This window comes from Miniopterus natalensis, chromosome 3 (genome assembly GCF_054644295.1).
Source record: "Miniopterus natalensis isolate mMinNat1 chromosome 3, mMinNat1.hap1, whole genome shotgun sequence".
Lineage (NCBI taxonomy): Eukaryota > Metazoa > Chordata > Mammalia > Chiroptera > Miniopteridae > Miniopterus > Miniopterus natalensis.
In genome coordinates this window covers 40,944,071-40,967,798 of record NC_142083.1, presented here as the reverse complement: position 1 = coordinate 40,967,798, position 23,728 = coordinate 40,944,071, and the positions used below count along the sequence as shown (strand labels likewise).

General features: G+C 42.3%; 1 protein-coding gene across 1 annotated transcript in view; it reads right to left on the bottom strand.

The window, feature by feature from the left end:
* Positions 1–17,048, bottom strand: part of THBS4 (thrombospondin 4) — a 48,996-nt gene extending 31,948 nt beyond the window's left edge. Inside the window, exons 1-2 of the mRNA XM_087815433.1 lie at positions 16,964–17,048; positions 10,943–11,146 (exon numbers count right to left, since the gene is read on the bottom strand). Coding sequence (XP_087671559.1) covers positions 10,943–11,146; positions 16,964–17,048 — 289 coding nt within the window. The remainder of the gene's footprint in view (positions 1–10,942; positions 11,147–16,963) is intronic.
* Positions 17,049–23,728: the final 6,680 nt, after the last annotated feature.

Here is a 23,728-nt window from a genome sequence, read left to right as displayed (position 1 = left end):
AAAAGACCCCAAATATTCACAGCAGTCCTGAGAAAGAACAATGAAGTTGGAAGAATCATGCTACCTGATATCAAACTATACTTACAAGGCCAAAACAGCATGGTACTGGCATAAAAACAGACATATAGATCAATGGAGCAGAACAGAGAGCCCAGAAATAAACCCATGCCTTTATGGTCAATTAATATTTGATAAAGGAAGCACAAACATAAAATGGGGTAGAGACAGTTTATTCAATAAATGGTGTTGGGAAAGTTGGACAGATGTATACATAAAAAAATGAAACTAGACCACCTTATAGTGTATACAAGAATAAACTCAAAATGCATACCATAAAAGTCCCAGAAGAAAACATAGGCAGTAAAACTTTGGACATTTCTCTTAGTAATATTTTTTCTGATATATCTCCTTGGGCAAGAGAAACAAAAGAAAAAATAAACAATGGGGCTATATCAAACTAAAAATTTTTTGTACAGCAAAGGAAACTATCAATAAAATGAAAAGACAACTCATTGTATGGGAGAACATATTCACCAATGATACATCTAATAAGGGGTAAATATCCAAAGTTAATAGAGAACTTATAAAACTCAACACCAAAAACCCAAACAATCTAATTAAAAAATGGGCAAAGGACCTGAATAGACACTTCTCCAGAGGACATACAGATGGCCAACAGACATATGAAAAGATGTTCAACGTCACTAATCATCAGAGAAATGCAATTTAAAACCACAATGAGATATTGCCTCACACCTGTCAGAATGGCTATCACCAATAAATCAATAAACAAGTGTTGGCAAGGATGTGGAGAAAAGGGAACCCTCATGCACTGCTGGTGGGAATGCAGACTGGTGCAGCCCCTGTGGAAAACAGTATGGAGTTAAAAATGGAACTGTCTTATGACCCAGCAATTCCACTTCTGGGTATATATCTGAAGAAATCCAAAACACTAATTTGAAAGAATATATTAACTTCTATGTTCACTGCAGCATTACTTACAATAGCCCAGCTATGGAAGCAACTCAAGTCCCATCAAAAGAGGAGTGGGTAAAGAAGTGGTACATATATATAATGGAATACTGCTAGGCCATAAAAAAGAAAGATCTTACCATTTGTGACAGCATGGGTGGATCGACAGGGTATTATACTAAGTGAAATAAGTTAGTCAGAGAAAGAAAATGCCATATGATTTCACTTATATGTACAGTCTATAGAACAAAATAAATGGACAAACAGAATTGAGACAGATTCATAGAGAGCAGACTGGTGGTTGCCAAAGGGTACAGGGTTAGGGGACTGGGAGAAAACAGAGTCAATAATATTATAATAACTAGGTAGGGTGCCTGGTGGGTACTGAAAATATCAGAGGGAATATTTTATAAAGTATATGATTTTTAACCACTATGCTATACACCTGAAACTAATACAAAATAATACTGAATGTAAACTGTAATTGAAAAAAAAGTAGAAAATTAAAAAGAAAATCGACTAAAAGGAAAATGTAAAACTATAAACTGCTGTACAAATGTAGGTATTAGTATATCTATTTGTGTTTATTTCATATCCTCTCTACTAGAGCATAAACTTTGGTACCGGGAGTCTATTTCTTACTAATTTTCCCATACACCACAGCATCTGAAAGTACCAAATACAACTATTTATTTAATTAAAGAAAAAAGGTAAAATAGAGTATTCATGTGTCCACTCTGATTTTTTAACCCACAATCTTTTTTAAAATGTGGGGGACAGTTTCTATTGGTTTATTTACATAAATCCTTTCCTTCTAAACATAGCACTTTTGTGTACTTGACAACTTGAGGCCTGATTTTATGGCTACATTGCCATGTCTGGGTACCAGCCTGACACGGGAAGCATGTAGTCTAACCTGATTAAATCCCATCTCAGTGACTGGCAGGAGACGAAAAAGCAAACCCAAGCAATAAAGATTTGAAATATTGCTATCTTGGGGAAGAATTTTCCAAAGGTGTTTTTGAAAAATGGACCTGGTAGTCAAAAATATTACATGTTGAATGCCAAAGTAATGAAGCAGGGTGCTAGCTGTAAAGAACTGGAAATGATAATATTTTGTCTTCTTGGGCAAAGAAGTTCAGAGTGACCTGGCCTGCAGGCAGCAAACTCGGGGAGGTAGTCTGGGCCCTCTGCTTGGCTTGGCAAATGACTTTGCTCTTTCACACTTTTAAATACATGATGAAAGCCATTGGTGTCAACCTTTCCTCTTCTTTTTAAATAATTATAAATTTAAAAAGAGCCTTTTTGCCATTAATGTCTCTTGTGATGGATATCCTTGCTTGCCTTCGCTTATTTATCTTTATGCCCTATACATGAGGTCTTTGTAACTTTAGTGCTTTGGAAATATATATAAAAAGTAAATCATCAAATTGCTTTTCCTGAAAGTATGCTGGTGACTCCCAGGTGTGATAAATGTAATCTGTGTGTTTTGAAATTTCCTTCAAGTGGTTTGAAGAAATGCAAAGTTTACAGAGTACACACATACACACACAGCAAAGAAATCATCCATTGAAATGAAGCACAACAATTATGTTAAACATTTGCAAAGAACTTTATATTTTGAGAAATTATGAGACTCATCACTGTACACAGGTGACAAAGCAGCGAGTAAGCACAGAATCCCAAGGTCATGTTACAGGACAGAGTTGCAAAGCAATTTCTTAAGAGCCCATGGAACATCTCTAGCCTTAGAAGAGCCACAGAATGTTAGCACTGTAAGTCACCCAGCTTAATATCTCACTTCACAGATTCCCCAATACAAGTGCAGCCTCTACCACCACATTTCCAGTAACAAGGAACTCATTACCTTGTGAAGAAAACCATTTCACTTTTGGATTTCCCTCCAAGATTTCCCTAATACAGAGACAGTATTTGTTTCCTCTGACTTCCACCAAAGAGTCCTAATTTTACTTTTCAGAGCTATAGACAGATTTATTCTTATCCTCAATCCAAATTATATTCTTCAAATATTTTAAGTCAATTTGTACCTCTCTCAAGTCTTCTGTCTGGCTCTTTTATTTCTCCAGTTCCTTCCACTTTTTGACTTATAATGTGGTAAAAAATGGGGTCCAAAGAGGTACTGTTTGGGCGATTCTCAAGGTAATCTCTGACTTGTCAGTGTCCCTGTGAAATGTGTCCAGGACTAGACACAATATTCTAGATGTGGCCTGGACAATTCAGAGTCCAGTGGGCCTATTAGCTCCTTTATCTGGCCTCATATGTGCATTAACAAAGCTATACTTTAAGAAACTTTTAAAAACCATTGCACCACTGTATCTGTTTGTCCATTCAATCAGCAAACATTTTGGAGCAACTGTGTCAGGCACGATGCTCACCACTGATTGGTTCTTATTGTTGTTGACTAGAACTCTTGCGGTAGATCCTCCATATCCTGTACTTCGGCAATTTACTTTTCACTCCTAGATAGTAGATTTACATTTTTTCTTGTTAAATTTCATCTGACTGATGGTGGGATATTTTATCAGTCTGGTAGGCCTTATAAATCTTTACAGTGGCATCCAATATATTCAACTGTCTTTTCTAGCTTTATGCCAATTACAAACATCATAAAATACTGTCATCTAATTCACTAATAAGTCAAATAGTTAAGTGCTCAAGATAAATGCTTGTCAAAAACCACTAGATACTTTTCTATAAGGCAACTTACCAACTCCTAACAATACTATATATCTAGCTCGTTCTTTTAAATATTACTCAGAAAGTTATTCTGAGTAACTTAATGTTCTTTTCTGAAGTCAAGATACATTATGCTCACAGCATCTTTTTGATCTATCAGCTTAGAAACTTTACTCACCAAAAAAGGTTGGCATGACTTATTTTTAGTAAACCCATTAGTCTTCAAATAAACCTAGCTTTCTTTTCTGGGTAATCATAAAATACATGAACAATAATATAACCCTCTGGAGGTTTGTCCTAAAGTTCACTAAAATTCTTTCATTTTCTGCATATAGCCACTTTAAAATTGAGCTAATTCAAGGGCACTTCATAAGAATATTGTGAAAGTTAAAAGGGAAAATGAGTGTTGAGCCTTTTGCACAGTCCTGGTACATTGTAAGGGCAGCATAAATACATATATATATATGTGTGTGTGTGTGTATACATATATATATATTTATTTTAGAGATAGAGGAAGTAGAGGGATAGAGAGATGGAAACATCCATGAGAGAGAAACATCATGGATGGGCTGCCTCCTGCATGCCCCCTACTGGGGACTGACCCTGCAACCTGGGCATGCAACTAGTGACCTCTTGGTTCAACCACTGAGCCACACCAGCCAGGCCAGCATAAATATATGTATATATTTATATATCTTTATTGATTTCAGAGAGAGGAAAGAGGAGGGGAAGAGAGAGATAGAAACGTCAATGATGAGAGGGTCATTGATTCTCTGCGTCCTGCACGCCCCCGACTGGGGACCGAGCCCGCAAACCCAGGCATGTGCCCTGACCAGGAATTGAACTCCGATTGTCTGGATCCTAGGTCAACGCTCAAGCACTGAGCCACGCCTGGCTGGGCAGCAAAAATATTTTTATAAATGTTTGAGGCACCTCATTTTTTTACCTATCATTATTGGGTTCCAAATTCTAAGTTTTAAACGCTTTCATCTCTCCCAAGCTATATCTTTCTCTTTGGCCTGCAGCCTTCAGAACCATTCTGAACGATCTGACATCTTCTACCCTTAGGCTTAGGAGCTTGACTGACACTCTATAGTCATTACTGCAAAGTCTTGGGGTTTCCTTTATTTCCATAGAACCAAGTTGTTCTTCTGTGGAGATCAAATTAAAACTAAAGAAGTTCTTAATTGGTAGTTACAAAATAGTCATAGAGATGTAAAGTACAGCACAGAGAGATTAAAGATGATGGCAGACTGAGTGGAAGCTACACTGACACTCTCCCGGGACCAAACTGGAATTACAACTAAAATATAGAAAACCATCCTGAATAATCAACTGCAACTGAAGACGAGCTGGAGAGCACCCTCATGACTAAGGAGGAAAAGGGGAGACGACATAGAGACTGGTGGGAAGTGCGGAGGCACGAGAGGGCTGGCTGGGCTCCCACAGGCAGCAGCTGAAGGTCAGGGGGGAGATCTCAGCTGTGGGGGTTCCCACTGAGGATTCTGGGGCATAAACCCCAGGCTGGGCTTCCCACACAAGAGCACCAGAACTGAGAAAGGTGCCCACATAACATCTGGCTGTAAAGAGGGGCCAGGTTTCTGTAGGCCAGGGGGAGACGGCTGGAAATGCAGGCACCCTCTTAAAGGGCCAATACAGCTCACCTTGGGCTCCAGCAGAGGGAGGGCAGAGTAGATTGGAGCTGTGTGAGGAGAATCTTGAGTTGTGGGCTCTGGAGATAGAGCTAGAGAGCACCCCACTGGATTCCTGTGCTGAGTCATTCTCCCATACTGCAGAGGACATCTAAGGCAGGCAATTTGCTGCTTTTGCATGAGGGGGAAGCAATTGCCCCACCCTGCTGGAAAACCTCACCGCCTATCCAGAGGAGTTTGTACAGCCTGAGGCTCATTAAGAGGCTGATAACAACCAGCTGCCCCACCCTGTGGCATTTCTACAGCCTGAGGCTCATTAAGGGAATCAGACTAATCAGCCAGCAGGCAGAAGCAGATTTCAGAGTGCTTTGAGTCTTTGCCTGATCTGCTTCTGAACCCAGGCTTTGGAAAAGCAGACTTTGGTGTATATCTTGGTCCTGTCCAACTGCACCCAGCCCCAGCAGAGGAGTCTCAAGCCAAGGGTTGTTGATAGCTCCAAACAGGGTACTCAGGGCCAGTCACAAACTGCGTCTAACATTGGCCTGCACCAGAGAGCCTCCAAAAAGACCGAGAGTACTAGCAGATCTACCTAATACATAGAAACAAACCCAAACAGACAGCCAAAATGGGGAGACAAAAAATCAAGCCCCAAATGAAAGAACAAGAGAAGTCGCCAAAAAAAGAGCTAAATGAAACTAAGATAAACAATTTATCAGATATAGAGTTCAGAATACTGATTGTAAGGATGCTCAACAGCATGAAAAGAGATATGGAAACTATGAAGGACATTAAGAATGACATAGTAGAAATATAGAATACATTGGAAGGAATAAACAGCAGATTTGAGGAAGCTGAGAATCAGATCAGCAAATTAGAAGACAAGGGAGGAAAAAATCATTCAATCAGAGATTCAAAAAGAAAAAACAATTAAAAAACAGAAGGACAGTTTAAGGGAGCTATGTTACAATGTTCGAATTAAAAAACAGAAGGACAGTTTAAGGGAGCTATGTTACAATGTTCGAATTATAAGAATGCCAGAAAAGGTCCAAAGTAAGCAAGGGTTAGAGAACCTGTTTGAAGAAATAATGGCAGAAAAGTTCCCTAACCTGGTGAAGGAAAAAGTCACACAAGTTCAGGAGGCACAGAGAGTCCCAAGCAAGAAGAATCCAACCAGGCCCACGCCCAGACACATCATAATTAAAATGCCAAGAATTCAAGACAAAGAGAGAATATTAAAGGCAGCTAGAGAAAAGCAATCTGTTACCTACAACAAAGGAGCTCCCATAAAGCTGTCAGCTGACTTCTCATCAGAAACTCTACAGGCCAGGAGGGAATGGCATGAAGTATTCAAGGTAATGCAAGACAAGGATCTGAAACCAAGACCACTCTATCCAGCATGGTTATCAATCAAGATAGATGGTGAAATAAAGAGCTTCCCAGACAAAAAAAGGCTAAAGGAGTTTATCACCACCAAACCAGCATTGCAGGAAATGTTACAGGAACTGCTCTAATTAGAAGTAGAAATAGAGAGAAAGAGAAACATAGGCATAAAGAATTAAAATGGCAATAGATAAGTAGCTATCAATAATAACCTTAAATGTAAATGGATTAAATGCTCCAATAAAAAAGACATAGGGTGGCTGAATGCATAAGAAAACATGATCCAAATACATGCTGTCTTATGAGAGACCCACCTCAAAACAAAAGACTCACACAGGATGAGAGTGAAGGGATGGAAAAAAATTTTCTATGCAAATGGAAATGGGAAAAAAAAGCTGGGGTAGCAATTCTAATATTGGACAAATAGACTTCAAAATGAAGACCATAACAAGAGACAAGAAAGGTCATTACATAATACTAAAATGATTGATCCAAAAAGAGGATATAACCCTGATAAACATATATACGCTCAATATAGGACCGTCTAAATTTTAAAAAAACTTCTAGAGGATTTTAAGGGAGAGATCGATAGCAAGACAGTCATACTAGGGGACTTTAACACCCCACTGATTTTACTGGATAGGTCTTCCAGACAAAAAAATCAACAAGGAAACAATGACCCTAAATGACACACTAGATCACATGGATTTAATTGACATTTATAGAACATTCCACCCCAAAGCTGCAGAATATACATTTTTCTCAAGTGCACATGAGTAGATGAGTGGATAAAAAGCTGTGCCACATATATACCATGGAATACTATGCAGCTGTAAAGAAGAAGGATCTCTTATACTTTGAGACAGTATGGGCGGAACTGGAGAGTATTATGCTAAGCGAAATAAGCCAGTTAGGGAAAGACAAGTACCACATGATCTCACTCATATGCGGAATGTAATAAACAAAATAAACTGATGAACAAAATAGATCCAGAGGCATAGAAGCATGGAACAGACTGAGGGATCTCAGAAGGAAGGTGGGGGTGGGGGAGTGCGTGGGGAGAGATTAACCAAAGAACTTATATGTCTATAAGCATAACCCATGGACACAGACATTGTTATGGGGAAGGCCTGGGAGTGGGGTAGATGTGGGGTGGAGGGGATCAATGGGGGAAAAAGGGGGACATCTGTAATAATTTCAACAATAAAGATAAATTTTAAAAAATTAAAGTACAGCATAGGGAATATAATCAATAATATTGTAATAACTATGTATGGTGCCAGGTGAGTACTGGCAATATCGAGGGAAACACTTTGTAAAGTATATGATTGTCTAACCACTGTGCTGTACACCTGAAATGAATACAAAATAATATTGAATGTAAACTGTAATTGAAAAAAAAGTAAAACCACCACCAACAAAAGAAGCAGTTCTTCTCAGTTGCTTTTTCTAAAAGGGGAAGCTTTCATCAAGGGAAGCCAAGAAGAGTTCACCCCATCGTCATCTTTGGAAGACAGGTGCTTAAATAGGAGAGATATATCTATCTCTCCTCTTTCTCCCTCCTTTCTTCTTTCCTTCCTTATAGAAGAACCTGACATTTTTATTCACATTATAACAATGTTATCATACTTTATATAATTCACTTCTTGCAATCAAACTCTGAGGCAGCTATTATCTCAGGCCCACTTCAGAGATAGCGATGAAAGCTAAGAGCAATTCAGAGATGTATTCATGGTGACAAAGTCATAAGATTTTTAACTGTGGCTCAAACACAGGATAGAAACTGGAAATTTGCCTCCATGCCAGATACTAGAAAAGCGTCAGCCATATCTTCTATACAGTCATTCTGTAGAATGCTTATTTCTACCAAGATTATACCATGCATATTTCTAATAATCTGATGATTTCTATCAGAAGTACTACTGATATTTCTTTGATAGTCTCATCCAAATGGTCTTCAACATACATTCATTCAAAAAATGAATCTGAGTCAGACCTACAACATGCCAGACACTCTGTACTCCCAGAATTGGCACAATAGTGTATGTCTTCTTGAACAAACAAGGCTACTTTTCTCAGCCTCCATTTATTCTATTCAGTCTGGTCAGAAGCCACTTCCACGTATGACACAGTGTAGCAGTAGACACAAAGGCAATTTGAGGGATGCTCAGTCCCTGCCAAAGGCTTTGTCTTGCTGCAATCAGAAGGGGCTGCTGCTCTGTCCTAGAACTTTCAGATCCACCAGTGATGGCAAATCTCAAAAGTTTCCTATTGCTACAGTGAAACTTCTCTATGTGAAAATCCTCAACTCTCCAAACTCTAATACTAGTATAAATTCCTCTTTGTTTTCTAAGAATTTTCATTCCTGGATTCTTTTCAGACTCTTTTTTTTTTTAAATCCTTACCTGAGGGCATTTTTTCCATTGCTTTTCAGAGAGAGAGACAGACAGACATCAATGTGAGAGAGAAACATTGATTAGTTGCCTCCCACATGTGCCCTGACAGGAGCCAGGAATTGAGCCTGCAACTGAGGTAGTGCAACTTGGCCGACCCAGGACCCTTCAGTCCGAGGGCTGACGCTCTAACCACTGAGCCAAACCGGCTAGGTCTGGACTCTTTTTAAAAATATATTTTCTAAGAGTTATTGATCACCTCTACTAGGTTGGAGGGTGCAGAGGTGTTTATCAGCCCTCTCATCTCCTCCTCTAAAATGCTAGTCAGCTGGCATTTACAGCTGAATCACATGACTAGTGATTCTTCAAGGGAAACACACTAACAACCCCCTTACCTGCCCATATATAGAATGTTACCCCTGCTTACTAAACAGAAAGAACCAGTGCAGATAAGCTGCTTCCTTGTTTCCAGGCAGTGTAGACTTTTCGCAGCGGTTTCACATGTACCGGCCAATTCAGGAACAGAGTGAATTCAGTGAGGGCGAGAGCTCAGAGCAGAGGTTTTCACTCTGCAGAGGTCCTTTTAGCCTCATTCCTTCTTGCTTTTAACTCGATAGTCCCATGAAAGCTAAGAATTAGGCATGTTTTCCAGCTCCTAACACCTACAGACTTAAGTGTTCCATCACAACTAGAATCTAGGAGTCTGGAGCACTGTAAGCATCTATGTACTTTGTAAAGCAAACTGAAATAAATATAAAATCTAGCCAGAGGGACTGATCCTTTTATTATTATTATTATTAAAAGCAAAACACGTAATGTCACATTCCTCAATAAGCAGGAACAGGGTTGTCCCCAGGGCAAGGGTGGAAGGGAAAGAGATGAAAATATAGTGACCTTTTTCTTTGAGAGTCATTTTTTAGTACTTGTAGTACGTCATTTTGACAGTAAAACACTTGACTGTAGAGGGACCAAACAGCTGACCGACCTGTGTAAATTGGCACAAAACAGCTGGAAAAGAGAGCTGTTCATTTAGTTCTACTGGCTCAGGTATAGTCTCTCCACTAAGCCCGGGAAGATGCTTGCAGAGCCAGGGGTTAGGTCTGCTAAGCCACATGCTTCCAAGGGAACACACAAACGGTCTGGGCAGCTGTTATGCACTGAATGTTTGTATCCCGCCCCCTCCAAATCCATGTGTTGAAGCCCTACCCCGATGTGATGGTATTAGGAAGTGGGCCTTTGGGAGGTAATTAGATTTAATTACATCATGAGGGTGGGGTCCCCATGATGGCATTAGTGCCCTTATAAGGAAGACAGAAAAGCTCTCTCCCCAGTGGCACCCAATGAGGAAGGGTCACAAGAGGACACAATGAGAAGGCGGCTGTCTACAAGCCAGAACCCAGGTTCTCACCTGGAACTGAATCTGTGGGCACCTTGATCTTGAACTTACCAGGCTCCATCACTGTGAGAAATAAATGCGTGTTGTTCAGGCCACCCAGTCTATGGTGCTTGTTATAAGCAGCCAGAGCTGACTAAGATAGTGGCCTAACTGTCCTGGGTGCTGTCCCTTCCAGAGCTGGATCCAGACTAACGAGAGACAATGTCAGAGGGCATTCTGGCCACAAGCCACCCGTCATTCCCTCTCTCAACATCAGCTCCCTCTCCCTATGCAGGAAAGTGTGTGACTAGAAGGATTCGGTATTGAAAACTGAAATGACCGGCAGGTGAGAGAAACGACTGCGCCAGGGAACCGTTCTCAAGAAAAGTTGCTCTCACCCGGAGCCGAATCTTTTCTAGTCTCAAACCCTGGAACAGGAAAAGAGGATTTTTAAGAAAGTGATTTTTGCTTACCTTTGTTTAAGCGTCCCATCACAGTAAATTCAAAATATTTGCTGTTGTCAGTTGAAGAGTAAAGGCCGAAGATGGTGGCCGAGCTCTTGGTCTGCAGCTTGAAGGTGGCGATCACGTAGAGCTCGCCGAGGGAGGGGTCGGTCAGGACTGGCCGCAGGGCGGCTGGGTTCGGCCTCTGGCTGGAGGACGGGAGAAGGTCGAAAACTGGGGAGAACGGGGAGAAAGGGACAATCAGGAAAGGGTTAACTTTGGGGCAAGCATGGTTTTTGAGGGGGGACAAACTGACAGACTGCAATGAAGTAAAGTAGACTAACGTAGTCATTTCCCATGGTGGCCAGCTCCCCAGTTCCCCTCTGTCACTCTGACAGTGGCCAGGCATTTGAACAGAAGAAACACAGGACAAGGTTTACCACTAGGCTCTAGCCCCCAAGAGAAGACTAAGCTTGCAAACCCCAAATTGCATTTGGCTGAAGAAGTGGCTCCGAAAATGCCCACCGGGCGAAGCACTGGAGGCTTCAAGTACAAGGGACAGAGGAGAGCATCCAAGTCATTGCTTTTCCTAGGTCCTCAAGTAGTGAATTTCTTGGGTCCTTGGGGTTCGTCATGCACCTCTGGGCCCAGAGCCAGCTGTCTTTTCCTGGTCAGTGATAAGCGACACAGGGAATGCAGCAGAAGGCATGGACGTGGCGGGAGACTGAGAAAACAGTTGGCTCCCTTTGGGAGATCTGAGCGCTCCCTTCGTGCACTACAGTTCCCCAGCATTTCTCTGTTAAAAGGCCCAGCGTGAAAACGAAACCAAGCAAAACAATGTGGCTCCTCTTTCTGGACTGTAACCTGACTGATGCAGTGTACAAAAGCTAGAATAAGTTGCTTTTGATCAAGTCAGCAGCACTTTCTCTCCAACTTTTTAATATTTAAGACAGGTATGAAAGAGCACATCTAGAGTTATTTTAAAGGCAATGGCCAAATGTGAGTCTAATGCACTATAAGTTACTTAGTATTTCTGTTGGTTTATGCAAATATTATTTGAACAATTCCATAGCTGTCTCCTGGATACAATACTCTGGTTACTAAAAGTTTAGTAGTATTCATAATTATAAATAGTTCTTGAAAGAATCAATAAAATAAGTATCCTTATAGAAAAATGGGCAAAAAACATGAAAAAACAATTTACAGAAAAGGAGTTACAGTGGCAAATAATTATGTATATAAATGTTCATATGCTTAACTAATGATGAAGGCATTGCTAACTTAAATAATATTATTTTCACTAAATTGCAGAAACAATAAACACAGTAATACCTAACTGTTGGTGAGGGTTCAGGGAGATGAAACTCATGTAACAGTGGGTAAGATCTAATTAGTATAAATATTTTGAAGGTAGTTTATTGAAGACAGTTTAAATAACAGTATCAAAGGCCCTAAGAATACATGCTCTTTTTTTTTTGTTTTGTTAATCCTAACCTGAGGACATTTTTTTCCCATTGATTTTTTTTTTTTTTAGAGAGAATGGAAGGGAGGGGGGTGGGAGGAGGGGGGAGAGAGAGAGAAACATCAGTGTGTGAGAGACACCGATTGGCTGCCTCCTGCACATGCCCCTACCTGGGCCAGGGATGGAACCTGCAACCCAGGTATGTGCTCTTGACCGGGAATTGAACCTGCGACCCTTCAGTGCACAGGCCGACACACTAACCACTGAGCAATACCGGCCAGGGTGACATACATGCTTTTTGATTTAGCAATTCTACTCACAAGAATTTATCCTAAGGAAATAATGGATAACATGGTAAATTACTTAAGTACAAAGATATTCACCACTAGTGGTATCTAGAATTTCTGCTATGGAAGGACTTATGTCAAAATTCAACAGAAGACATGGGAAACCGAAAGCTCTGCTGGCACCACACTTTGTTATGAAAACCAAGTGTCCTTAGCAGAGAAAGAAGGGCTGGACAGAGATGAAGCCATCCTACGGCACTGCAATTGCTCAACAAGTCATTATTTATAATATCAAGACAACTTATATTAGAGTCCTGGATAAATACATTTTGGTCCTTCCAAAAAGTGGAATACTATCTATTAAAAAAGGTAGTGCAGCTGACTACTTACAGACATGGAAAGAAGGGGTTAAATGGTAAATGTTCATGATATATTAAGTGGAAAAAAGAGATTATAAAATTATACATATAACAGGATCCCATTTGAAATATACAGGGTATCCCCCAAAAATGTATAAACACTTTAACAGCTGATAGCTCAATTTTGAAAATGAAATGTATTTTAATAAACACTGCCTTTATAATTATTCACAGTGTGTATATACATTCTTTGGGGACACCCTATATATTTGCATAGAAAAAGATTTGAAAGACAGCACAGCAAAATACTAGCACGAATAGAAGCTGTCTATGGGGTGCAAATTTAAACACAGTTACAAATGTTTAAATTTCTTTTTCTGTTGCTAACTCAGTTTTCTATTTTTTAAAACAAAGAACAGGTATTGCTTTTGTAGTAAGAAAAAGAAATAAAAGTTATAAAACAAACAGGCAGAAACCTACTTAAGAATGTCTACTCTTTTTAAAAGACAACCTGTCTTCAGACTGAATTTGTATTGTTTCACATGTATGGAGGACCTTACAAAATAATGAATTTACTACTAGACGCTCTACTTTCCAACACATCTATTATGTCCCTTCTAACATTCCACTTCCCCAAACATGAAGACTGCTGCCCAGTGTACTTCAAAAGAGAAATAGAATGTTTAAATTTCGGAAGAATTGGAAACTTGACATTTCTACCAGTGAGGGCAATAAAGCTGTATGTTTAAAAGTTCTACCCAGGACAAAGCATCCTCAGAAAAGGGATGTGTGTTTAAAGTGTGGGAACTGCATTCATAACCAAACTCAAGAGTTCCTGATTCTTGTTTTTACTATGATCACTTCCATAATTTAGCTCAAGCTAAATTTACCCTACTTCATCTGTTTGGTTCGTCTAATCCACTGGCTTCTCTCTCAAGAGGCAGAGTTGGCATTAGTTAGCAATGAATTTGGAGAGTGTTTTGAAAAGGAAATGAGACACTACAATTTTCTTTTAATGTTATTACATTTTAGTAATAGCACCAGGATCTAAGCACAACCTCCTAGTGTTAGAGGTGAAATTACTGCTATCAATGAGCCCAACTACCCTGGTACGAAAGTTGAATACATACTGACAAGACTTAACAAGGTTAGCTCAGAGGAGAAAGGAGATAAACAAATTATTGAGCTGATAATTACAAAAGTAATTAACTCAATAAAAGGATCTGTCAAATAATGACTTAATCAGATAATCTACGGCAACAACATTAACCAGATAATCTAAGTGGTATAGCCTGACTTCAAGTCTCCATAAAACAGGTAGCTCTAAGAAGAAGCAAAATCCATACCTGTAGCACAACAGGCAGCTGTGTGTTCAAATGTCAAAAATTCATATATCACAAAATACTACAGCCGTAAATTCAAACCTGCTTAATAATGTCTGCAATAAGAAAACTTTTGAATTATGTTAAAAAGCATCCTTTCTGACACCAACGACAACAAGAGCAAGTGGGACTACATCAAATTAAAACAATTCTACACAGCAGCTCCTGCAGGGTGGCTCCGTCGGTTGTAGTCCCGTACAACAAAAAGTCTGTGGATTCGATTACCAGTCAGGGCACATACCTAGGTTTCCAACTCGATCCCAAGTCGGGGTGAGATCCAGGTCAGGGTGATGTATAGGACACAAATGATTGATGTCTATCTGTCTCTCTCTCTCTTTCTTTCTGTCTCCCCACTCCCTCTTTCTCTCTCTCTAAAATCAATAAACATATCCTTAGGTGAGGATTTAAAATAAACAAAAAACTAACTCTCTCATAAAAAAAAAAAAAAAAAAAAGATTCTGCACAGCAAACGAAATTATCAACAAAATGAAAAGGCAACTTATTGAATGGAAGAAAATATTTGCATATCATATATTCGACAGGGAGTTAATATCCAAAATATATAAAGAACTCATGCTAAAAAACCCCAGTCCGATTTAAAAATGGGCAGAAAATCAAAGAAGACATACAGATAGTCAATGGGTACATGTGAAGATGCTCAACATTAGTAATCAAATGCAAATCAAAACCACAGTGAGCTATCACTTTACAACTTGGTATCTAGCATTGAATTAGCCTTTCTAATTAGTTTAATATAAATTGGTGCAGCCACTATGGAACATAGTATAAGGTTCCTCAAAAATTAAAAAATAGAACTACCCTATGATCCAGCAATTCCACTTCTGGGTGTTTATCAAAAAACAAACAAAAAACATTAACTTGAAAAGATATATGTACCCCATGTTCATTGCAGCATTATTTACAATAGCTGAGATATGGAAACAACCTAAGTATCCACAGATGGGTGACTGGATACAGAAAATAGGGTATACATACACAATGGAATATTACTCAGCCATGAAAAGGACGGCATCTTCCCATCTGTGACAACACAGATGGACCTAGAGGGTAGTACGCTAAGTGAAATAAGCCAGACAGAGAAAGACAAATACTGTATGATCTCACTTACATGTGGAATCTAAAAAAATTTAAAAACCAAGCTCACAGATACCAAGAACAGATTTGTGGTTGTCAGGGATTGGGGTTGGGGTTGGGGTGCATGAAGTGAGTGAAGAGGACCAGGAGGTAAAAACTTCCAGTTATAAAATGCATCATGGGGATGTAACGTACAGCGTGGTGACTGCAGTTAATGATACTGTATCACATATTTGAAAGTTCCTTAGAGTAGATCTCAAAAGTTCTCATCACAAGAAAAAAATGTGTGTAATTAGGTATGATGATGGATATTAAATAGACTTATTGTGCTGATCATTTTGCAATATATACAATTACTGAATCATGTACATCTGAAACTAATATACATGTCAATTGTACTTCAATTTTAAAAAAGCTTTCTTTCCTACCTCCCTAGAAGTAAGGTCACAATGAATAAATATTATAGATGACAGCATTTAAAATATGTCAGTGCAAACTAAAAGCAGTACAGCACCCCCCGAAACCACAATTCCGGTCGCCTGGTCTGGAATAAAAATGAGTTATTTGGTGAGATGCAAGATTTCAATGGGCGATTGCTGCAGTGGGAGGGAAGGGCGTTGGGAGGCCTCAGGGGCATCCTTCCTCCTGGCTCAGCGAGGAGCCACTTGACTTTCAGTCGTGTCTTTTCGGGCTCTAGTTCCTTAGTAATAAACCACCCTGGGCACCAGTTTCAAACACATGAAGGTCGTCACCTAAGATCTCGTCTGGCTTCAATACTTTCCTCCTTTCAGGCTGTACAAAAACTTCTGTCTAAGCTGAAGTGCTTTCTGCCTGAGGGTTATTTTCAGCCCATCTCACAAAGGGGTTTGAGGGCCACCCAGACGTCTTTTCAATGATAGTGCTTGTCTCACTTTTACCTTTTCCTAGAGAAAGACGGATTTCTCAGCCCTTCCTGTTCCCTTTATCTCCGGAATCAAGAGCTGAGGCCAACCCCCTAGGAGGTTTGGGGGTCCAAGCAAAGCTAGAGCAGGCACAGGCGAGTGGCCCGGCAGAGTCGCGGGGCGCCTTCCTCAGGGACGAAGGTCTCAGGCCGTCTGCGTGAACATCGCTCGGCCCCAGGAAGGATTTAGGGGGCAAGGGGAGACCGAGACGCAGGGGACAGAACCCGGGGTTCACCCCGCTCCAGGAGGAGCATGTTAGAGGTCAGCTTTGGGGTAAACCCCCATCTCTGCGCAGACTGAAAATAAGTTTTGCACCCCCAAACTATTGTTTGAGGAATCCGTTTCATCGCTGGGCAGCGGAGTTTGACAGGCTCTAGGCTCTACCCTCGGTTTCCCACCACCGAGGGGCAGGGACCGGACGGCGAGCGCCCGGGAGCCCCGCCGCCGAGCGGGTCTCTCCGCGCGCCCACGCGAGCGCCTGGAGCGCGGGGCCTGGGGCCGTCGCCTCGGCTCGCGCCCACTCACCCTGGGGGGCCTGGGCGCCGGCCCCCAGCCACGGCTGCAGGGCCAGGTGCAGCAGGAGGAAGGCGGCTCCTCGCGGCGCCGGCATGTCGGCTCTTCGCGCTCCCCGCGGGCGCACGGGAGCTTCGGCGGCGACGGCCCTGCCTGGGTGTCGCCGGGCGGCGCGCTGGGTCCGGCAGGGGACCCTGGGCGGGCGGCGCAGGGGGCTGGCGCGCGGTGCGGGCGGCGCGGGGCTGGTGCGGGCCGGCGTCCGGGTGCCGTCGGGGCGTCCTGGCGCTGCGTGGAGCTGGTGCGCGGGCGGCTGGGCTGGGCGGCGGCGGCCGGGGCTTTATGGCCCGGCGGGGCCAGGGGAGGGGGAGGGCCGAGGCTGGGGCGGCCCCCTTGGCTGGGATTCCCTTTTGCCGGGAAGAGGGGGCGGCCGGAGCGAGGAGCACGGGCGGCGGAGAGGGAGGCGAGAGCGTGGAGACGCGCAGGAGCCCGGACCTGGGCGCGCGCGGCCCTCGGGCGACCGCGGGGCCGAGGAGGGGCGAGGGGCTGGGCGGGGGGCTGGCGACGGGCGCCCGGGACGGGGCTTGGGGAGGAAGGAGAGGAAAGGCGAGGACGGGGGAGAAAGCGACCCTGGGCCCCCACCCCCTGCCTCCTGCTTTGCCCTCCGTCTGGACCCGCTTGGACCGCTCGTCTGGGCTCCCTCCGAGCGCACCCTGCGGGCTCTCCAGGAACGCGCCCTCCGCGCTCTCCGAAAGCGGCCGCCGAGCGGCCGGGCTCCTTTCCTTCAAGCTTTCTTTCAACGCCTCCAGTGCTGCACATCTGTCCCATCAAGTTTTGAGACCTGAACAGTGAACGCTGGCAAGTTTTTGCTGGAAATAAAACACATCTCAAAGAATCCATTCGGGCGGAACCATTTACAGGACGGTGGTGCTTTATGGAGAATTTATTTTCAACTCAGTTTCTGTCTGCTCACTTCTGTGCCGCCCTCCCAAGGCCCCGTGTGATAGTTTAAGGGTTTGGGAGTAGGACCTGAAAGAGGGAAGGAAGGTAAGGAGTTGCATCCCTCCCAGGCAAAGCCCCCTACAAGTAATGTGCGTTTAGTAGAAAAAATATTTCAGGACAATGGCAAACTTTTCCTTCTGAAACAATCTTGACTAATGGAGAAGACCCAGCAAAGTATTTCTATCCCTATCTTTATGTCTCAAATAATTTCTTTCAAAGTTTAAGAAGCTATCTGCCACACACTGGAAGATTAACTCATCAGTTTATTTCCAAACTGTGCTAGAGTAACCCCTCACCAATTATGATCCTACTTACAACTAATGACCTGGAGATTTCCGAGCTATCTTCAGAGCTCTTTTCCATTTGAGGTCTAATGTAACTCTAATCCAGGTTTCATTTAATGCCACATTACACTAACGTCACCGTATGGAATGAGCCGCTGCATGTCTCCATAGGAGAGCCCTGAGGAGACAGGGCAAGCATGTTTCTAGCAATGTGACCATAATCTAACGAGATGGGTTAGACTAGAGAACCTTCAGGTCCCTAGGAGTGGCCTGGGTCAGAGGGCGCTCCAGGCTCCCAACTTCTGTTTCAGCGACAGCTTCGCTTGTATGTGTTTTACAGTGAGGACTTGAGAGTAAGCAGGACTAAACTGTAAGTTATTTGAAGGCAGATAACATTGTTTAGTCATTTTGGGGGTTTTTAAGTCATTTTTGCCAGGCATCCCCATTTCCTAGCAAATTCCCAGGAAAATAGCTTGCACGGCTAGCACACAATAAATGTTGGTTGAAATTGGGCGGCTACTAAGTGTAACTGAGCAACAAATGAATCAAATGACTCTCTGCTGGCCTAACAGAACCTACAAGCTAGCTTTGCTTCTAAGGAGCCTGCATTTTTATGAAGCCGTTCACTGGGACATCATTCAGCTTTTTCTTTGTGTCCTCAGAATTAAGAGGAAATTGATTATAATAAAATTCGTTAAATTGTGTACAAAATCTATGGTAAAGGAGGTGAAAGAGTCAATCAGTTTCTTTTCTGTCACCACATTAGAGTATCTGTTGTTGCACTTATCACAATTATAATTTATTTTAATATTGTAATAGTTTGTTTATTTTTCCCCCAATACCAGACTCTGTGCTCCTTTAACTATTTCATTTATTTTTATAGCCCCAATTCCAAGTACAGTGCCTAGCACTCACTAGTGAGCAGCTCACCAAAGTGACTTTTCTTCTCTTAACATGGTGAAGCCTGGTAAGAGGCTGTGATATGTTAGTAGTAATCCATTCGCATGGCAGGCTGCAAAAATCGCCCCAATTCTCTGCCCTTCTATGTACACATCCTTTGTCTTCTCCCTTTGACTTTAGGCTTGGCCATGTAACTTACTTGGACAATAGGACTTTAGCAAAAGTGCCACAAGCAGCAGTTTAATCAGTACCTGTGTGGTTGGGCTTGCTCCCTCATGTACCTCTGCTTTGGCATGGTGGCATGCATGGCTATGGAGGGTGAGACACGTGGAGCAGAGCTGAGTCACCGCAGTCACCCTCAGCAAAGCCAGCTGAGATCAGCTGACAGCTGACCCAACAGGTGAGTGAGTTCAGGCAAGACCAGCAGAGCCGTCTAGGTGACTCCAGACATGCGAGCAATAAACTTTTATTTTAAATGCCATTAAGATTTTGGGATTGTTATGTAATCTTATTGTAGCAATAGATAACTGATATACTAGGTTCCCTTCCATTTCTGTTGTAATACAGAGTGTGACTTCATTTTTGATGTTTGTTGACAGCTTTTAAGCTCTACAACTCCCCTCCCTTTGGCCCTACATCTGAGCAAGCTGCTAAGAAAGCCTGGGTGCTTCTTCCATTGGTGCTGACGGGAAGCTCACACTGTGCAAGCCCTGGACCATGCACCGGCACGCTCCCCACAGCCCCGCGCCCTGAACACCATAAACCCCGAAAGCCCTTCTCCTTTCCCTGCTCTCGCAAGCATTTTCACATCACTCTATTCTCTCCTCATCATGTGAGTGATCAGCCTTTTCACACCCTTTGCTGCATGTGTGGCATCATCATCGATACCGACATCCAAGCCCATTTTGGGGTGTGTGGACACCCATCCTGCTCCCGCTATTCTTCAGAAGTGCGAGAAGTCTCTCATATTACTGCTATTTGGCATAACTAAGTAGAAGTTTTATATATATTTGTTAATTGATATTTGTGTAAAGTTATCATTAATCCTGTATGTTTTTCTCACTTGAATTCTTGAAGGGAGTAGAAATGGAAGACAATTTTTAACATTTAAAGATTGTATAAAGGAACTATGGTTTACACTCTCATGTGTGATCACATTTTCGCCACTGTGCTGGAAAATGTTGACTTTGGGCTACTATCTAGTTCCGTGTTAATAACAAAGGAAGGTGCTTGATCAGGTGAGGGGAAATAGCTTCTCAAAAAACTAGTTAGCACAAGTAAGGGCCCAGTACATGGAGCAGGGGCCTTCTGATTAGAGTGTAATTAAAAGTAAAACACCCCCTCCCCCGAATTTGTAAGATATTTTGCTTTAGCAGTTGGGCACTAGAGATTAGTGAAGCAAGTAAGGTACGTAAAATCACTCATTTTCATTCTCACTAAGGGTATAAGGACACTATTTAAAAAACTCTCATTAAACTGATTTAATATACTTTATTAAAAACTGTGTAAAAATTCCTCAGAAAAACAACCAGAAATGCAACTGTGAGGACATTTGTTACAAATAACTATGCCAAACTTGAAGTCCAGAGAGTTTTGACAACTGGCATTTCTTAAAGTAACTCCTCTCCTTCAATGAAAGATACATTGTTTAATCCATCCACGTGCTGGTGCCTGCACTGTCCAGTAATCATCGCAATGATTACTGGGCCAGAAGAATCCCAAACTTAGTGCCAGATGTCTAAATGTATTTGCTACGAAGATATGATACAGAGTGATGAAATAATAGGATATAAAGCAAACTTGCAAAATAGGCTAAAATTCTATTCATTTGGAGTTTCGAATTTGGGCTAATTTGAATTGGACTGAAGTTAATCTATTGGGGGGGGCGAAGGTTTGTAAACCAATGAATAATATTACTTGAATCCCTCAGGGGCATGTTTAACCTAACTAAAAGAACTAATGCATGAAAGACTTTAGTAGTTCACTGTCAACAGGAAAATTGGTACTGCTAATTACAAATGAGCCCTAACGTGTTCATAAAGCAGCTGAACTAGATATCTGCAGTTTTTTCAACTCTAAATTTAAAAATTATGTGGGTTTGCTATCCAGTCATTGACAAAAGTGTTGTTAGAAAGAATATTTTCCTATCAGGCATGAAATCTTAATTAGACTCTTTGTCATTAATGTAATTAGCTATCCAACAAATAATTGCTATGTGTTCATTCACTGATTCGTTCAACAACTATTTCTTGATAGCCTCCTAGACCGTGCCCTGCACTGTGTTAGGCCGTGGGCACGCGAAGACGACTGAGTCAGTTCCTGTCCTCCAGCTCATAGCCTCCTCAGACAGGCACATGATGTAACAATATGATAACGGCTGTCATAGGCATGTGTGCTGAGAAAGAAGGAAATGCCGAGAAGAAAGCAGCTTGTAGGTAGAGAGTTAGAAAAGGCTTCCTGGAAGAGCAGGCCTTTCATCTGGTCACGAAGGATGAGTGGCATTCTCCGTGTGACAAAGGGGAGAACATTGTAAGCAGAGGGAATGCATGCTGTGCGCGAGGCCGTGGAGGGAGACATCAAGGTACCCATCCTGATGCCTGGGCTTCTGACCCGGGCAGCGTGGCATGTTTAGTGCCATTCCCTGAGCTGTGAGGGGTAGGCGATGATTTGGCCGGGCCACGTCGAGTGTAGGGCATCGTCAGCACGCTCAAATGGAGCTGTCCGTTAGCGTTTAGTTACCTGGGAGAGAGGCCTGTAAGGGTGCGCGTCAGTGATTTACGGGGAGCGACTAAAGCCATGGGGTAGGGGAGGCTAACTAAGAAGAGCGTAAGGTGAGGACCACTGAGGACCCCAACCCTTCAGAGGCCCGGAGAGAAGGAGGGGTCAGCGATGCAGGTGGAGAGATGGAGGGGAACCGGGAAAGCATGGTGCCGGCAGCCTGGCCAACAGCATCAACACTGCGGGAGGCAGTGCTGCTTTATTCCTGGGTGGGGTCTGACTTCAGAGACCTGAAGCCAGCTCCCAGGACGCTGTGAATCTGAAACATTTCTGACAAGGGCCGATGAGAACAAGCAGAAAGCAGCAGGTCTGTAGCCATCCTGGCTCCATCACTGCGTGTCCTTGGGAAGCCACTTAATGGCCCTATTCCTTCGATCGGGATGTCATTTTTAAGATGGAGATGCTGATGGTACCTGTTGTAAGGTGAGTAGAGATGCCAATGGCATTCCCTAGGTGAGAAAATAAATATAAATATTTAAACTAGTGCCTGGCACATAATTGTTTAATTCTACCGCCCTCCCTTCTTCTTCCTCCCCTCCAGATAGGGTTCAGGTTCTTCTATTTGTAATTGACTTTTAAAAATCTATTATTAACCCAGAGCCTAAATGAGAGGAAGTGGGGAAGCAGTAGGTTGCCGTGACAATCTTTGAACGAGTAGAGCATGTTCTCTGAGAAAGGGGTCACCCAACCCTCTTGTAAAAAGAAGGGGAGGACAGCAGGGCTTAGAGGAAACTTAAGTACCCTGACTACAAGCAGAATTAGTGCTTTTGTCTGCCTTGGTAACCTAGGGCAAAAATTGAGCTCCCAAATCACGGGGGAAGCTGTTACCACATATAAACACACAAAAACCTCACTCCTGGGTAACTCTGTGCACACCGGTCCAGCTAGATATGTTGTCCAACATACAGATCAGAAAAGCAGAGAATATGGGGGGGCTAGTTCAGGCCAAGTAAGGTCCCAGAATAAAAATAACCTGTCATTGACACTGGGGAATAATTATTCTACTGTAGTCAGGGGCTGTGAGATATCATGGAATGTTATGATTCTGAGATTTGCTTGTTGCAGAACAGATAATGTTTGCTTACTTTTCCTTTATTTCTCTATTTTTCTTTAATAACTATTCCTGTTTATCAGTTGAGGCTGGAGCTTATGCAACTAAGGAAACTGATGGTAATCTACTCAGCTACGGAGGGGAAAGGTTTACTCTGGCTCTTAAGTGGAGGCTCGTGTTAAGGGAAGAGTCACAACCTCCATAGATGAGCTTGGTCTGGAGCATCCCAAGCCCACAACAACAAATAGAAAATGTGAGAGATATTTAGTAGTCTTTAGTAGTCTGCTCCTTATGTAAGCAAATAAAAAGAGTGAGGTATTACACTTGTCAACAGGGCTATTTCTACTGTTGTTATGAAAGAAAGGCATTTATGACTTACTGAGAGGGTGTCTTTCATGATCTGTCTTCTCACGGGGGAAAATTGGCTTGATAAAGATCTTTTTTTTTGCATTTTTAACTGGGTGGTTGAAAGGTAAATATACTGGATTTAAAAGCAGCCAAGACAGAAGACAAATCACCTCAAAGGGATAAAAATTTGAGTGACAGCACTGTTTTCAACAGCATTAATAGAAGCCAGAAGATATAGATTAGTATCATTAATGTGCTGAGAAAAAAATTATCAATTATAAACTCTACTATTAATATAAATATTTTTTAAGAGTAAGGGTTAACCTGCCCCGGTTGGGGAGTGTGCAGGAGGCAACTAAGTGATGTGTCTCTCTCACATCGATGTCTCTCTCTCTCTCTCCCCCTTCCATTCTCTCT